The sequence below is a fragment of the Trachurus trachurus genome (assembly GCF_905171665.1).
Source record: "Trachurus trachurus genome assembly, chromosome: 8".
NCBI lineage: Eukaryota > Metazoa > Chordata > Actinopteri > Carangiformes > Carangidae > Trachurus > Trachurus trachurus.
In genome coordinates this window covers 15,820,868-15,837,628 of record NC_139905.1, presented here as the reverse complement: position 1 = coordinate 15,837,628, position 16,761 = coordinate 15,820,868, and the positions used below count along the sequence as shown (strand labels likewise).

General features: G+C 41.1%; 2 protein-coding genes across 2 annotated transcripts in view; both read left to right on the top strand.

The window, feature by feature from the left end:
• abca3b (ATP-binding cassette, sub-family A (ABC1), member 3b) overlaps positions 1-16,761 on the top strand; it is a 40,848-nt gene that overhangs the window by 17,588 nt on the left and 6,499 nt on the right. The window contains exons 18-31 of the mRNA XM_083976556.1: positions 881-1,079; positions 1,175-1,481; positions 1,563-1,830; positions 2,750-2,954; positions 3,797-4,016; positions 4,675-4,833; positions 5,222-5,394; positions 6,204-6,338; positions 6,494-6,688; positions 6,808-6,995; positions 7,086-7,256; positions 8,012-8,208; positions 8,488-8,561; positions 9,029-9,156. Of these exons, the coding sequence (XP_083832682.1) occupies positions 881-1,079; positions 1,175-1,481; positions 1,563-1,830; positions 2,750-2,954; positions 3,797-4,016; positions 4,675-4,833; positions 5,222-5,394; positions 6,204-6,338; positions 6,494-6,688; positions 6,808-6,995; positions 7,086-7,256; positions 8,012-8,208; positions 8,488-8,561; positions 9,029-9,156 (2,619 nt within the window). The remainder of the gene's footprint in view (positions 1-880; positions 1,080-1,174; positions 1,482-1,562; positions 1,831-2,749; positions 2,955-3,796; positions 4,017-4,674; positions 4,834-5,221; positions 5,395-6,203; positions 6,339-6,493; positions 6,689-6,807; positions 6,996-7,085; positions 7,257-8,011; positions 8,209-8,487; positions 8,562-9,028; positions 9,157-16,761) is intronic.
• Positions 12,668-16,520, top strand: LOC310989484 (cytochrome P450 2K1-like; the record flags this gene model as incomplete). Its single annotated transcript, XM_083976555.1, has 9 exons — positions 12,668-12,874; positions 12,989-13,151; positions 13,332-13,481; positions 13,655-13,815; positions 13,941-14,120; positions 14,881-15,022; positions 15,749-15,933; positions 16,041-16,182; positions 16,333-16,520. 9 exons carry the CDS (start codon positions 12,668-12,670, stop codon positions 16,518-16,520), a joined length of 1,518 nt encoding a protein of 505 aa, XP_083832681.1.

Here is a 16,761-nt window from a genome sequence, read left to right as displayed (position 1 = left end):
GGAAAACAATATGGACCTTTTTTGTACATGCAAATGCTGCAAACACACCACAACAGTGCAAAAAAAAAAAGGAACAGTTTTCATTTGTGTTAATATAGCTCATTTATTGTACTGCTTTACTCACACATCTTTGTCCCAGCGCCCGCTGCTTACTGAGCAGTTATTTTTGCCTCCCTGTGGACTTGATCTGTGTAACTGTGGCAACGAGCACAAGAGCGCTGCCACTGCAGAAGGCTAGAGCTGCACGCTACTTCAACCAGCACGAGCGTATGGCACTGTAATTGGCGCTACCGAGATTGTTTGTGTCACAGCAGGCCTCATTATTTACAGATCACACTGCGAGAGTCCACCATCGCATCGTGGCCATAAATGCTACACGCCAAACATCAAACACATCGCTAAGGAAAGTTTCTATTTGAACATTTGGTCGTGTAGCTTTTAGCTTCCTTTTGGTTGTCAGTGTATTGCAGCTCTGGAAAATGACTTGTCAGTTAGATTGTAGCACTGCTGCCATAAATGCTGTTTTATTTAGTTATTTCTTTCACTTTAATTATTAATACCAAGTTAGTTTGTTCATATTTTTACTTCATTTTTTTTTAAATTTCACAGATAAAGAAAGTAGAAAGGACTTATAGGCACATAAGACTAGCTTATAAAGAATCAGTATCGGGTGAGATGTGAGTGTCCAATATAGTTGGATCTGCCCCTATCTGCCCCCTAGTAAATACTTGGATTTGTACAGCAGCATGTCACTCTTGGTGCATTTTGAGTTATGTGCTCTACCTTAATTTCAGAAAATACATTTCTGCATGATTATTTATCTAGTTTTGATGCTGTCAGTGAGTTAGTGGACAATAACTGTGTAATTTTGTGTTTTCAGAGTGGGAAAGTTGGTAGATTCCAGTTTGGACATCCAGGCTATCCAGCTGCCAGCCCTGCAGTACCAACATGAGAGGCGGTCCCATGACTGGACCACAGACGATGCCAGCAGCATCAGCGGCATGACTGACATCACCGACTTCACAGACAGCGGCACACTCATCTCGGAGGACTGTTCTAACATCAAACTGAACACAGGGGTGAGATAAGAGGAAGGAAACTGATGCTAGTTGTGTTTTATTTTGCATATCATTCACGCAGCTGACATTTCACTTCCCCTTTCCTCCTCCTGCAGGTCAGATTGCACCTGCAGCAGTTCTACGCCATGTTCCTGAAGAGGGCGCTGTACAGCTGGAGAAACTGGAAAGTGATGGTGGCACAGTTCCTAGTCCCTTTGGTTTTCACGGTTGTGGCGTTAGTTGTGGCACGCACCTTTCCCAATCACCAGAATGCTCCTCAGCTGAAGCTGGCGCTCAGTCGCTACGGCTCCACCAGGGTCCCTCTGGCTCTGCAGCCGGGGGCGGGCCCCCTGGCCTCCGCCCTGGCTAATGCATACAACTCACAGCTCTCTGCCCAGCTAGGCCAGCTCGTCAACATCACTGGTAAGCACAGCAAGACAGGGGCTCGACTTGACCGCTTAGCTGAGTATTTACTGACCACCAGTTATCTCTTGTCCCCCTCAGACTTCGCCGACTACATCCTGACCCAGGCAGAGGAAGAGGGCGGCAGCTTTAATGAGCGCTGTGTCGTGGGCGCTGCTTTCCGAGGCCACAAGTACGCTGAAGCAACGGCCTACTTCAACAACGAGGGCTACCATACACCTGCCACGGCTCTCATGATGATGGACAACGCTCTGTTCAAACTTCTAGCAGGCCCCAACGCTTCCATCCTGACGGGCAATTACCCCATGCCACGCAACCTGTCTGAGGTCGCCCAGAGCCAGCTCACAGAGTGAGTACAGGAGGGGTGGAGAACAGTTTGTGTAATATCAAAAACTTCATCAGTCCATCAGAAATTGACAGATTTTAAGTAGGTTTGTATAGAGAAGAACTAGGAAAGACACTAGAAAAGAGTTTAGACTCCAAGCCATTTTGTGTAGCGATTATACAGAAAAGAACAAGTCAAATAGATTGATTAAAGCGCCTTAAATCAATATTTTTAACAGTGCATCAAATGACAGTGTTTGATGTGAGCGAGGTCATGTCATGTTTGCCCTTATTTCATCAAACAAAAGTGGTCCTAGCAATCTCTTCTCAGCATTAGTAGCAAAAGGGAAAGGGACTTTCTTTCATTCAGTCATTTATTCAAGAGGTGGTGGAGACTGAATATTGAGTGAATATTGAAAAAGGGATAATGTTGTCTCCTAACTGCTGGATGTGTAAATAAGAAAATGTTTTCTTGCAAATCTGCCAAATTAGTAGTAATAGTAGTAGTAGTAGTAAGTCATTATATGTCAGGTTTACAGTCTGATTCACAACTTGTTTCCAATGCATCAACACCAAAAACGACATTGTTGAAAATGATCATGCAGCTGAATAAACTCCTGTCTAATTTCTGTTATGCTCATATCAGGGGCTTTTAATATGATATTGGACCCCAGTGGAGCACTATTGAAAGTTTCGATCGATAAAAAAACTCCATACTTATCACATACAAGCTGTCTATGTACCATTCTGACTCTTTCCTGCTTCGTTCTGAAACGCTTGGATTCAGTGCCCCCCCCCCCCCCCCCCCCCCCCCCCCCCAACCCCTCCCTTAATACTCAACTCAATATCGGCCTCTCTCCACAAGGTCCTCCTGTCATCAATCACTTGTCACTTCTTCCAATCTTTTCAGCACTAACTATGTCAATCTTTCTTTCCCTCTTCAGGGGCAAGACAGGTTTTGCCATCGCCATCAACCTGATGTATGGCATGGCCTCCCTGGCCAGCACCTTCGCCCTGCTGCTCGTTACAGAGTCTTCCATCAAGTCCAAGCATGTGCAGCAGGTCAGCGGCGTCTACCTGTCAAACTTCTGGTTCTCTGCGCTGCTCTGGGACCTGGTCAACTTCCTGCTGCCCTGTCTCCTCATGTTGGTGAGAACGACATCGGATATTACTTGTGGGGGGGGGGGGTTAGGATACTGACACTACTGCAGGAGTACTAGTGCAGTAGTATCCACCTTTTTCCGAACGTCAAAAATGTAAGCCGGTTTTGCTCTTCCGGTGGAATTTTAGTTTCCATGGTTTCGGTAGTCGTGGTAAATGCATGGATTTTTTTTCATCATCACAGAGGCTTTTAACAATGGATATCACACAAATTGACATCCGTGTTAAAAGCCAGCATTAATAGATCCCTGCGTTTACTGCAACTATGAAAAACGACTGAAAACCATGAAATGCAAAACCGGCTTCCAGTTTCGACCATAGATGACGTTCGGAAACTTGTGGATAGTATTAATAATACTAATGGATTACATTTATATAGCGCTTTTCTATTGTTACCCAATACCCAAAGCACTTACAGTAACCATTATTCATTCATACCACAGCTACATCTGAGCTATATCTATAGCCACAGCTGCCCTGGGGCAGACTGACAGAAGCGTGGCTGCCAGTGTGCACCAAACGGCCCCTCCGACCACCACCATGATCACTCATACACATTCACAGACTGGGAGAGAGCGGGATTCGAACCTCCAACCCTCTGATTTCATTTTTCATTTCATACACTTTAATTGTCCCTGTAGGGAAATTTGTCGTGGACTCACTGATGATCCGCAGTTTGAAAATAAAAAAGAACAGCAACATTGAATGATCGCACCAGGCGACACACATGACTATTGGACGACCCGCTCTACTGCCTGAGCCACTGCCGTAAAGCGTGAAGGTGATGTGAACGGTTCACTCTCATGTCTTCATGTGTGTTTTGGTCTCAGGTGGTATTCCAAGCGTTTGGAGTCAAGGCGTTTGTGGAGGACAACCACTTGGTGGACGTGTTGCTGTTGCTGCTGCTCTATGGCTGGGCCGTTGTGCCTCTAATGTACCTGCTCAGCTTTTTCTTCTCCACTGCTGCTACTGCCTACACTCGACTCACCATCTTCAACATGATCTCTGGCACGGCCACCTTCCTGGCTGTCACCATCATGACCATCCCAGGTAAGAGGGAAGTGTCTTAAATCACCACACTGGGCAGAATATAAGATTATAACACAACTCAACTGTTTCACTCAGCTGAAGATAGGGATCACCCTTCAAGTGAATTCTCAGCAAATTTTTCTGAGATACTGCTATACTGCAAAAAGAAAAAAGTCCTAATCATTGTGTAGCCCGTCCAAACATCTTTGCAGGTGCAGCCAGATCTTCTGTTCTTCTATCTGTCACTCTCAAACTCACTCATTCAAACTCTTGAAGAAGTCTGAATAAGTTTCTCAGTTTTTCACATTCACTGTTTGAGCGTCTCAGCGTGAGATTCTCTGATTCTGGTAATTATTGGCTGTTTGAAATATTATGCCCCCCAGTCCTCTTCTGCATGTTTCTCCTCAGGAATTCATTTCCTCTGTAGCAGCAAAATGTATTACATGGTTCGTCTGAAACCAGTCAAAGTTAAAACAGGCTAATAAGCCCTTTTTTGGGCTGACTAGCTGAAGAGCTCAAAAAGGTACACAAGCTAAAACTCGTCTAGAGGACACACTACACACAGACTTGGAGAAACACGTTAGCCTAGCAACTACAGACAACCAGTAACAGAGCATGGAGAAAACGCATAAAAATAAATGTTTCCTCATCGTTCCTTTTGTCTGTTTCCTGTCTCCAGAGTTGCACCTGCAGGACCTGTCGCACTTGCTGGACAAGGTTTTCCTGATCTTCCCAAACTACTGCCTGGGCATGTCCTTCAGCCAGTTCTACCAGAACTACGAACTGAACACGTTTTGTTCCTCCAGTTATCTCAGTCAGGCGTTCTGCAAAATGCTAAGTGAGTGCTGCCTGTGTCTAGCTTCAGAAAATAATTAAGTCATTGCTTTTGCCATAGAGATGTTACTGTGTGTGTTATTCGTGATAAAACAGTGAAGATGTGATGTACCAACAGCGTGATACACTGTGTGAGGATATAATGATGACTCATGTTGCTGGCAGAATAACACGTGTCATAATAGTAATGGTGTTTCATCTTATAGTGACACTGGTTATATAAATAATGATATATTTTAAATAACGGGTGTTGCTTTACCAGTTTTCACCAAATGATTCCATTTCACTTGGATTTTAATTTCACCATTCAAAAGGTTCTCTGAAGTTTACAGTAAACAATGTCATGTTGTAACCAGGACAGTTAAACAAATACATGGTTTCTCTGGTTTCAGACATCACGTACCAGACTAACTACTTCTCAATGGCGGAGCCTGGTGTAGGACGCTTCCTCGTGGCCTTTTCAGTTCAGGGAGTGGTCTTCATTATTCTCCTGTTCGTCATCGAGCTGCAGTGTGTCCGCACTCTCTGGCGAATCATCACCTCCCTGGGCAGAAGACGCAAACAGGTACAACCCACTGTGTGACCTATGAACAGTTTTCCTGTTTTCCTGTAGGTTTGTGTTTCTTACTTTTATTTGTTTATTTTTTAAATCAAATTTTCTTGCAACCATAGCTTGAACTGCTTTTGAGGTCTCTTAGGAAAGCCTTTTCAAAGACAGCTTGAATATATTGAATACAACTTAAATAGTGGTTGTAAAAGGACAAAATACATGGGTCGGTGCGTGGCGCAGTGGTTAAAGAGGCTACAGTCCTCAACGCAGGCGTCCCCGGTTCGAATCCCGCGTCGGGCAGACCTTTCCTGTATGTCATTCCCCCTTTCTCTGCCTCCCCCTTTCCTGTCTATCTCACTATGTGCTATCTAATAAAGGCAAAAAAAAGCCAAAAAATATACTTAAAAAAAAAAGGACAAAATACAGTAAATGATTTAGTCTGTTAATGTAGATTTGTTTAAATGTAAGGAGAACAGACAAAGCACATCACTAAAAAAAACAACAACTCTTAAATAAATCTGCCTTGTTTCAGCTTCTCATTTATGATGAAATTGAGCATCTTGGTCTCATTAATCTATCTGACCTTTTCACTAAAGGAAATCATGATGGGCATTTCTTCTCAGGAATAAAAAATATTTGTTTCGCCGGTGTGTTTATACATGCCATAAATTTCTCATTTCAGCCCCTTGTACACTGCTGTTATGTAGTGAGCTATTGTATATTTACATGGACCTTCTTACTGTAAGGTGGGGATGATGTCTTATTTTCTCTGTTCTTTTTATATACATTTGGATTGTTTTTATTGGTGTGTGTGTGTATTTCAGTTCCCTCTAATAGAGGATGCAGCACTCCATCCAGAGGACAGAGATGTAGCCGAAGAGAGAAAGAGGGTCCTTGAGTGCCAGGCGATCGTAGAGTCTATGGTTGGTAGCCCCCTCATACTGCAGGAGCTCAGCAAGGTATACAGGAGACTTTTCATTGTGTGCATAAATACATATTTTTTGAAACGGTGAGACAGGAGTCTTCAGCGTTTCAGCATGTGTGACTCTAGAGGTGCGGGTCTCAGTGAGATATGAAAAGGTGGTATAGACTCACGGTTATCTCTTCTCCTCAGGTGTATAGCAGTGGAGCGAATCTTCTGGCTGTGGACAGGTTGTCTCTAGCTGTTGGAAAAGGGGAGTGTTTTGGTCTCCTGGGCTTCAATGGAGCAGGGAAGACCACCACCTTCAAGATGCTGACAGGTGATGAGAGCGTCACCTCTGGGGATGCTTACATTGATGGCTACAGCATCTTGAGGGACATTAAGAAGGTAGGAAGAGAAGGATACGAGGGCAAAGACGAATGGTCTTCGCTCGTCTTCGCTCATTCTTCAAGTGACAAAATCTTCAAAACAGAAATGTGAGGGGAACTTTTATCTCTGCATTGCAGGTGCAGCAGCGGATTGGTTACTGTCCTCAGTTTGACGCTGTATTGGATCACATGACAGGAAGAGAAACTCTCAGTATGTATGCCAGGCTCAGAGGAATACCAGAGAAGTACGTGTCCGGCTGCGTGGAGAACGTCCTCAGGTCGCTGCTGCTCGAGCCTCACGCTGATAAACTGGTCCGCAGTTACAGGTGGGTAAACGGGATGAAAAAAATCAGAGACATCGCTCCATGTTGTTGAGCATGTGTGGGAAAATAATATGTCATCATCCACATACGCAGCGGCGGTAACAAGCGGAAGCTGAGTGCAGGCATGGCTCTGATTGGTGGGCCCCCGGTCATCTTCCTGGATGAACCTTCGACTGGGATGGACCCTGTGGCCAGGAGGCTGCTGTGGGACGCTGTTACACGTACACGGGAGTCTGGCAAGGCCATAATCATCACTTCTCATAGGTGCGACTTAGAGTGTGTAATATAACATTAACACCAGCCAGTTTTTGTTGTATTACAAGTACTAATAATAGTAATATGATAATTTAAGAAATTACATAATTTCTGGGTAACACTTTAGATTAGGGAACACATATTCACCATTATAAGGTGCTTATTAATATGCATATAAGTAGCTTACTAGTTCCATATTAGTAATTATTAAGCACATATTAACACCTTATTCTACATAGCCTTATTCTACCTCTATTACACCATGAATTAAGATTTTTCCTGATATTAACTCCCAATTATCGCTTATTCATTGTAAATGAATGCATTGTTGTTTCTGAATAATGATGAATAACCAGTGGGTTATTGGGGCCTTGTACAGGGTCAGTTCTTCCTTTATCACTCTGAATTAGTATAGCATTAATGCATTAATTTACAATGAATAAGCAATAATTAGGAGTTAATATCAGGAAAAATCTTAATTCATGGTGTAATAGAGGTAGAATAAGGCTATGTAGAATAAGGTGTTAATATGTGCTTAATAATTACTAATAAGGAGCTAATAAGCTACTTATATGCATATTAATAAGCACCTAGTTAATGGTGAATATGTGTTCCCTAATCTAAAGTGTTACCAATTTCGGTTCTGTAATTGTATCCACCTGTGGCTATCTGGTTAAATCAGTCATCTTAATATATGAAAAGCAAATTAAGATGATGATGACAACGATGCTCACACTTGCCGCCCCAATCTGCTCTCTCATCAGTATGGAGGAGTGTGAGGCCCTGTGCACCAGGCTGGCAGTGATGGTCAACGGTCAGATCAAATGCCTCGGGAGTCCCCAACACCTGAAGAGCAAGTTTGGCAGTGGCTACACGCTGCTGGCTAAAGTGCACATAGAAACCGACTTGGAGGACAGTGACCTGCAGCTATTTAAAGACTTTATCGAAAGCACTTTTCCAGGTCAGAGGCGCACAGTCAACATTCATTTGAACCACAATAATTATTAAAAATGACTTGTAACTTCAGGTGTATAATTGCAAACAATAGAAAAATAGAAGCAAATGTTGTATTGTGGTAGCACCTACATTTACATTTAGGACTCTGTACATGAAACAGTGTATGATCATGTTGTCATGTCAAAAATGTTTTGATTTAGGTTTTTTATTGCTCTACATAAACCAGTTCAATGTCCTGAGAATATCAAAGTAGATCTAACCGTGTTTATGCCTCCCACCACAGGAAGTCAGCTGAAGGATGAACACCAGGGAATGGTGCACTATCATCTGACTGACAAAACACTGACCTGGGCTCAGGTACTGAAACAGTCTGCATATTTAAAAAAGCTTAGAGGATTAAAATACAGAAAAAAAAACAATCCTTTCCTGCACTCGTGCTGTGTCTGATCTCCCTCTAGTGGACAAAATAATTCACAGCAACTTTGAAGTAACCGTATTATTTTACATTTAAGGTTATTTAGCCAGGAAGTGCTCCTGGTCACCTTCTTACTTCTGTTAAGTCAAGTCTCCACCTTGTGAGCTAAGAATGATGGTTTCTAAAACTATCACAGATGTTAGTTAAGTTAAATTCAATAGGTAGAAATGTGCATAAAAAATAATATACTGTGGTTGTATGTGCACAGACGTAGTAATGCAATATAAGTATCTGTGTTTTCATTATTCAAAAGATGCTTACTGCAGCTTGAAATGAACGGTGATCTTGGCAGAAAGCCTCAGGTGACACCCACCCACTCACTCCCCGCTCTCCACTCTCACCCACTCAGGTGTTTGGTACTTTGGAGGCAGCCAAAGAGAAGTACCGCATTGAAGACTACTGTGTGAGCCAGATCTCACTGGAGCAGGTGTTCCTCAGCTTTGCTCAGTTCCAGCACTGCACAGAGAGCGGGAGGAAGTAGGAGTCCGTCCCTGGTCCATTAACTACAGTGCGTGTGTGTCTGTGTGTAGGACCTGTGTACATGGACCCGTCTCAGTCACACACAGAAGTTGTGTGAACAGGCTGGAGCAGAGCGCCGTTTACCTCCAGCTCCATTTATACGGAGACCAACTACCACACACACACACACACACTCGCACAGAAACACACACACACTGGGCCAGTCTGCAAAAGATCAACTTCAGCATTTCTACTACCGTATCCTGTTGATGTGTCTTTGTTGGGTCATTCATACCGTCCTTATTGTTGTTATGTGACGAGAAAGTAGGAAAACTGGATTATGACATGAAGGAGATCTTGTTTATACCAAGTAAGGAACTCTGCACCTTTTTAGTGAGGTCAAAGACAATGACACCACTCACTAGATACAACCACTACTCTGAATTGAACGTGACAGGGTTATTTGTGTGTGTCTGTGTGTGTGTGTGTGTGTGTGTGTGTGTGCGTGTGCGCACTTTTCTGTGTACTTGTCTTTTTTGTTATTTATAATTTTATTTCATGATATGATTTTGTTTCCAGGAATTTGAACATTGTTTTGGTGATCATCAATCATCACAAGAGAATGAACCACTTTGTTTGGTACGTTTATGAAATTGTTGCACACCTTTTGCGCCTTATCTTACTAAAGAAGGTTCTTTATCTTTCCTTTATATTTGCCCTATACAGGATGTAAATAATGTGGCGTGTTCATGAAGCTAAAAACCACTGACTAATTTAGACCAGACCAGAGCTCGCTCTTTCTATCAAGGCTGTTTTTGGCTCATCAATGAATGCATGCATAAAATACAACTTACCAATTAAGCGCATGATTCTGGGAACACTGAGTGTCCTCTCTGCTGAGGATTAACCTTCAGAATACATTAGGTCCAGTCTGAATACATTTTATTATGCCTCCATTGTCCATGAACCAATGATTTTCTGATTTATTTTGCTGCCAAACAGGTAATAGCAACAGATTATGTAGATAACAGTTTATTTAGGAGCTATAAAGAACAACTCATTGTGTGACAGAAGATTTCTGTCAGTTGGTGCTGTTGCATTAAAAACAGGTCTTGACTTCAGATAATATCAAGCTGAATGTGATCGATGTAGATCTCAAACAGGAAGACTACGATGACATTTGAGGTGTTTTTGAACCATTTTGTTTCTTTTTCCTGCAGCTATGCATTCTCTCTGTGTGTGTGTGTGTGAATGTGTTTAAATCTGTGTTTGTGTGTGTGTGTGAGAGAGAGAGAGGATGACGACTCATTATTCCTGAATCCAGACTATACAAAAACAGTGCTATCATAGTTCTTAACAAACAAATGAAAACCCATAGATTGTCAGTGTGCAGTGGTCAAGCTGTAACATCTTCAACATAGAGCTGCTCCTCCTGCTTTAGGGGAACATCCAGAAATGCAATAAAAAAAAATAAAAATTAAGAAAAGGCCCAGTAGTGGAGCAGATGGTAACACTGAACACTGTCCTCTGCACACAAACAGATGCCTTGTTTTAAGGAAGAATGATCAGCGCAGTGTTTGTTCCTCTTTCATTCAACTCAGAACGTGCCCATTTTTCACATTCCCAAAGCCTTGTTTGTATCTGTAAAAAGATGTATGTATTCTGTAGGAATATTCTGGATAGCATTCATAGACAGCGCCCCCCACCCACCCAAAGAAACCTATACATATTGAGAGACGGATCTCATATCCTGTCCTTGCCTGTTGTCTGTGTTAAAGATCAATATTCTAACCTGAGATGAAAAAACAATCAGATTTCATGCTTGTGATCAAACTCCTACTCGAAATCATTCTGGCTTCACAGGAGATGAATGTACTTAATGTCTTACACAAAAGCAAAAAGCACTCACTTTAATCAACTTTTTTTTTAAACTGCTTGATATAATTTACAGCGTTTTGTAATTTTCATGTCACCTGATCTTTGTGGGGAAAAAAAGTAGAGACTTACATTCCATCAAGACACTGATATGTGGCCTATGGGTTGTTAACCTTTTAATTTTGACCTTTGTTACATTCATTTGTGTGGTTGCACAATTCATGTCTCATTACATGTTATAACTTGAATCAAATGCAATGTTGGAAGTGTAGTTGGAAATATGTGGAAAGATTTGCACTGCTGATACTGAAAGATTTGAGTTCTACTTACTGAAATACAGTGTATCATATAAAAAGGGAATTTACATCAATGTAACTGTGTACTGTACCGTACCATGGAACTGAACTTGTCGACTGTAGATGTATCGCTATCCTTTTTAAATTAAATAATGCTCTATGCAAATGGAAGCAAACACCAGTGTGGGGTCCTATTTTTCCAGCAACAAACATGTTTTTTGTTTTGTTTTGTTTTTAATGACGGAGTGCACTGTGCATTTATTTACAGGCAAAAATAAAAAGTGAAAGCAAAGCAAATTCAAATCCACATTTCACTGTGTGGCATCACTCACTCCTCTCTCAAGTGCTTTGTTGGCCAGAGCCTTGTAAACACTGTGTCCCAGGAAAAAAAGAAGAAGAAATAAATCAGTAGCCTAATGGAGGTGAATAAAGCTCAGACAGCTTTGCTAATGCTGAATTCAAATTTATGGTTAAAAAAAAAACATTTTTGTGGTCAGTGTTGGCTATGGTGCAGCTGCCCCTCAGTTTGCTCTGATGGGATTTGTATTGTACACCACTAGACTCGACCAACAACTATCAAGATGAGTGTTGAAACTTGACAGTGGAGTGAGTAAATGTTTTAGTTGATTCACTAGCATAGGTTACATAGACTACCACTAGACTAGACCAACAATAATCAACAGTGTTGAAACTCCCAGAGTGAGGTCACAAGATGATTACTGGGTGTAGGAAATAAGAAAAAACATCCTTACACACAAAATAAGACATGCTTGTTTTGGTTGAACTCATCACAGCTCATAAACACAACGGTTACAGATGGATATTTTTTGAAATACCAAGCCAAAATGGTTGGACACAGTTAAGTCTACACATGTGAGTCCTTGAAGATACACAAACCACAGTAAACCAGTCATCAGCAGAACTGTCATGAAATATTTCACCTACAGGTCGTCCAAAGTCTAATGTGCGATAAAATATGTACCTGGAATCACTGATGTTATTTAGTAATTATCCTGCTAAAGCTTTATTGACATTTCAGCAATGTACAAGACGAAGCTGTTTCTCCATGATGGCGGATTAAGACTAAAAACGAACATTGGACAAACATTGCCAATGGCATTAAAGAACAGAACGCCTCAATGTCTGCTATAATGTCAGATTAAATCACAACCTTGTCTAATAGTTGTCTAGATTTGCCACTCCTATGAGATGTGTAGGTGTTTGGAAACAAAGCCCAGAAGGGAGGGGAGATGCTTATAATCACACCTGCAACGACATTTCAATTATTTGTGTGAGCACAGAGCAGCTCAGGTTGTCAATTGTGGGTCGGTCAGAGAAGAACAAGAGCAGCACAACAAATGGCTCTTTTGGATGATATTGTTTTCTTCCTGTTCTCCAGTCCCACCACCCTGCTGGGGGCTGCTGCTGTCCTGCTCGGCCTCTACCTTGTGTCCACCAGCCTAATCTCCAAGGTAGGAAAAGAGCCCCCGGGGCCGAGACCCCTGCCCCTGCTTGGTAACCTGTTGCAGCTTGATCTCAAGAGACCACACCAAACCCTCTTTGAGGTAAGTTTAACACTTACACAATCCCATAGCCATTTTGTAACACATTACAAAGTTAACTCGTTTCAATTATCGATGGATAAATGACAAATACGATTTTTAATTTATATTTTTCAGTTTTCAAAGAAATATGGATCTTTATTTACCGTGTACATGGGGCCCAAAAAAGTGGTGGTCCTGGCTGGATACAAGACGGTCAAAGAGGCTCTGGTCATTTATGCAGAAGAATTTGGAGAACGAGAAATAACCCCCTTATTTTATGACAGCAATCAAGGTCACGGTAAGACTCACCTTTACTTTTTTTTCTTTTATAAATTAACACAAGAATATGATCACTAAGGGCTTTGTATTTGTCATCAGTATCATACTACTACCTTTTCATTAGTTTCAGTGTATGGAGTATGATGTTATAATATATCCATGAAATACTACATCTCTTTTTATTTTGCATGTTTGATAGGAATTCTGTTTGCAAATGGAGAATCGTGGAAAGAGATGAGACATTTTGCCCTCACCACCCTCCATGACTTTTTGATAGTTAAAAAAGTGGCCGAGGAGAAAATCTTGGAGGAAAGTCGGTATCTGATCCAAATGTTTGAGGAGCACAAAGGTATGAATGTGTTCTCATATACAATAATAATAAAAGAGGTTGGAATTTGTAATGAGTGTCATCACAGGCCAGGAAACCTGACATGTGGACCAAGAGCCACATATTACATGTTGACCTTATCTAAGGGGTCAAGAACTAAAGTGACTTGACATTCATGTATTTGTTTCCCATAGGGAAACCATTTGACACATCTTTTCCGGCTGTTCGTGCAACAACCAATGTTCTCTTCTCCATTGTGTATGGGAGCAGATTTGAATACGATGACCCTCGATTTAAAAACTGGTTGAGAAGAGCAAACGAGAAGATAAGCCTCACAGGGTCTGCAACAATACAGGTGATCCTTAGCTTCATAACTGGCAAAGATGATTTACATCAATTTCCACAGCAAGCTAAAATAGGAAATAGTCATGATCATGATGGAAAGTGTTCCATATAAAAATCATCTCTCTCTCTCCACAGCTTTACAACATGTTTCCCAGGCTGTTCAGTTGGATAAAAAACCGGCAGCTGATATTGAAAAATTTGGAAATGACTGTCAGAGATGTCAAAGAATTGATCAAGCAGTTGAAAGAGACCCTGAACCCTCACACATGCAGGGGGCTGGTGGACTGTTTTCTCATTCGCAAGCAGAAAGAAGAGGTAAGACAACATGTTTCACGTTTCATGTTTTGCATGTTTTTATTACTTAAAATTGTCTAAATAACAGAAATATAAAAAAAAAATCTTAATTTTATTTTAAAGGGAGGTCGTTGGTAAATTGTTGCCATATGGCAACAATATGCAATCGTGGAAAGTACCATAAAATCAAAATTTTTGACCAAAAACGAATTTATTTTAAAGCAACACTCAACAAATCCATCTCATACTCAACCAACAACAACAAACATTTATACAGTAAAAACATTGTATAATTTCAACAGTTATCTAAAATGTCTGAGAACCTGGAACCCGTCTCAATGAAGTACATTCAATCACTCATTTTATTTCATTTCACAGTTATCTAGAAGATATAAGTGCAAGTCCATTTAGATAGATGTTTTTACCTTATAAGCAAAGGTTGTAAACATAGTCTCAGGGTAGGTTCATGCTATGTAAGTCAATGAGACTCCATTAGGTTGAATGCACCAGGAATTTTCCATATACTGTTGCCATATGGCAACAAATGTATTTTAGCATATTACAAAAATACTATTACATCAAAACTTAATTAAATGTTAAAAAAATAAAGTTTACTTTCCCCAGATAGTGATTTCAATTTTTTATTTGATGAAAATTTTCCAAAATTCGGAATAAAAGACAGTCTTCGGGGAGCCCCACACAATGATGTTTACATGTCAAATGTTAGTGTAACCCACTATGCAATAGAGGGCTAATAATATGTGGGTGTTATTTTCTTCAGGACTCCTGTGTTAGGGACACTCACTACAGTGAGAAAAACCTGATATCTACAGTGTCCAACTTGATAGGTGCCGGCAGTGGCACTATAGCGGCTACGCTGAGATGGGGTCTGCTGCTTATGGCCAAATATCCACATATACAAGGTACAGTAAGATGTGGGTCTTTCATCTTTTGTTTTGAAAGTAAAGTTTTCTCCTGTGGGTGCCTTTTACATCACCCGGCAAAGAAAATGGCAAAATAAACTTGGTTTCAGCTCCTGGCTGAACGTCTCAATTCCTCAATTCTGTTCAAAGAGTAGATTTTTTTGGTGGTTTGCCAGTTTCAAGGATCTTCATTTCTCTAGTCTGTAACAAATATATTTGTTTGTAGAAAGACCTTTTGTTGAGAAAATGTAAGATATGAGGACCACTAAATTATAATAAATTAGAAAATATGAAAGTAAGTAAACAAGTTAAACAATATAAAAGCATTTTGGTCATGAAAAATGTTTTTTTTTCTGTATTTTTGCATGTATATTCATGCATTTATTTATATATTCTTTTCGTTATTTGTATATCATTTCACCACGCAGAAAAACAGAAAATGAGTAAAAGGTCTCAACACACCTGAAGGCACAGGGGCCACACGGGAGCCTTTTTTTGATTTTTGCAGAAAAACAGAAAATGAAATGCATGAAAGAAAAGAATAAATTAATAAAAGAAGTCATTTTACTAAAGTATAGTTACGGTATCTATTTATACTGATTTAGAGATAACCTGCTTTAAATGGTTAAAGCAGGTTATCTCTAAACAATATTTGAACAATTGTCGAGACCTTTAAGAAGCTTAAAGAGGCCCCTGGTTTATCAATGTCCTATTTTGTGGCTCCAGACTGGGTCCAAGAGGAGCTGAGCAGGGTGATAGGAAGCCGTCAGGTTCGGGTAGAGGACAGGAAGAACTTGCCCTACACTGACGCTGTCATCCATGAGACACAGAGACTTGCCAACATTGTCCCCATGTCTCTTCCTCACAAAACCAGTCGAGACGTCACCTTCCAGGGCTACTTTATCAAAGAGGTCAGTGTCTCACATCTGTGTCAGTGCTTATCCAAACAAAACCCCTGAAGACAAGACAGTGCTTTTATTCTAAGACGCTAAGAAAATGCTCTTCTATTTGCCTGCAGGGAACCACTGTGTTTCCCCTTCTTACCTCTGTCCTGTATGATGAGAGCGAGTGGGAGAGCCCACACACTTTCAACCCTTCCCACTTCCTGGATGAGGAGGGTAAATTTATCAGGAGAGATGCCTTCATGCCGTTTTCTGCAGGTATAACAACCTTGTTGGGCTTGGTTTTCTCAAGACTATAGATGTTTTATAGTTCTGCAGTTTCAACAGGTTTTTATTCTTTACATCTTTACAGATTAGAGCTGATTTCCCCTTGAATTGACACGACTGTTGCTACTCTTTGTTTTGCAGGTCGCAGGGTGTGTCTCGGAGACAGTCTAGCAAAGATGGAGCTCTTCCTCTTCTTCACCTCCCTCCTCCAGCACTTTCGCTTCACTCCTCCACCAGGAGTCACAGAGGATGAACTGGACCTGACACCAGATGTGGGTGTAATCCTCACTCCTTCACCTCATAAACTGTGTGCTGTCAGTCGGCAGTGAGGAGGGACAATCAGATCGTGGCCAGCAGATGTCCCCACCCTCAAGACTCAGACCAGACCATGGTGAAGGAGACAGAATTGTGATTGTGATTGTTTTTTCTATGTTTCTATTTCTTTTTTATGTGTGAAGCACCTTGGGTTGCATGTCCATGCATGAAAAGTGCTATATAAATAAAGTTTGATTGATTGATTGATTGATGTGACAGCTCAGTGTTTTAAGAGTGTACGTTGTCTGAGATGGC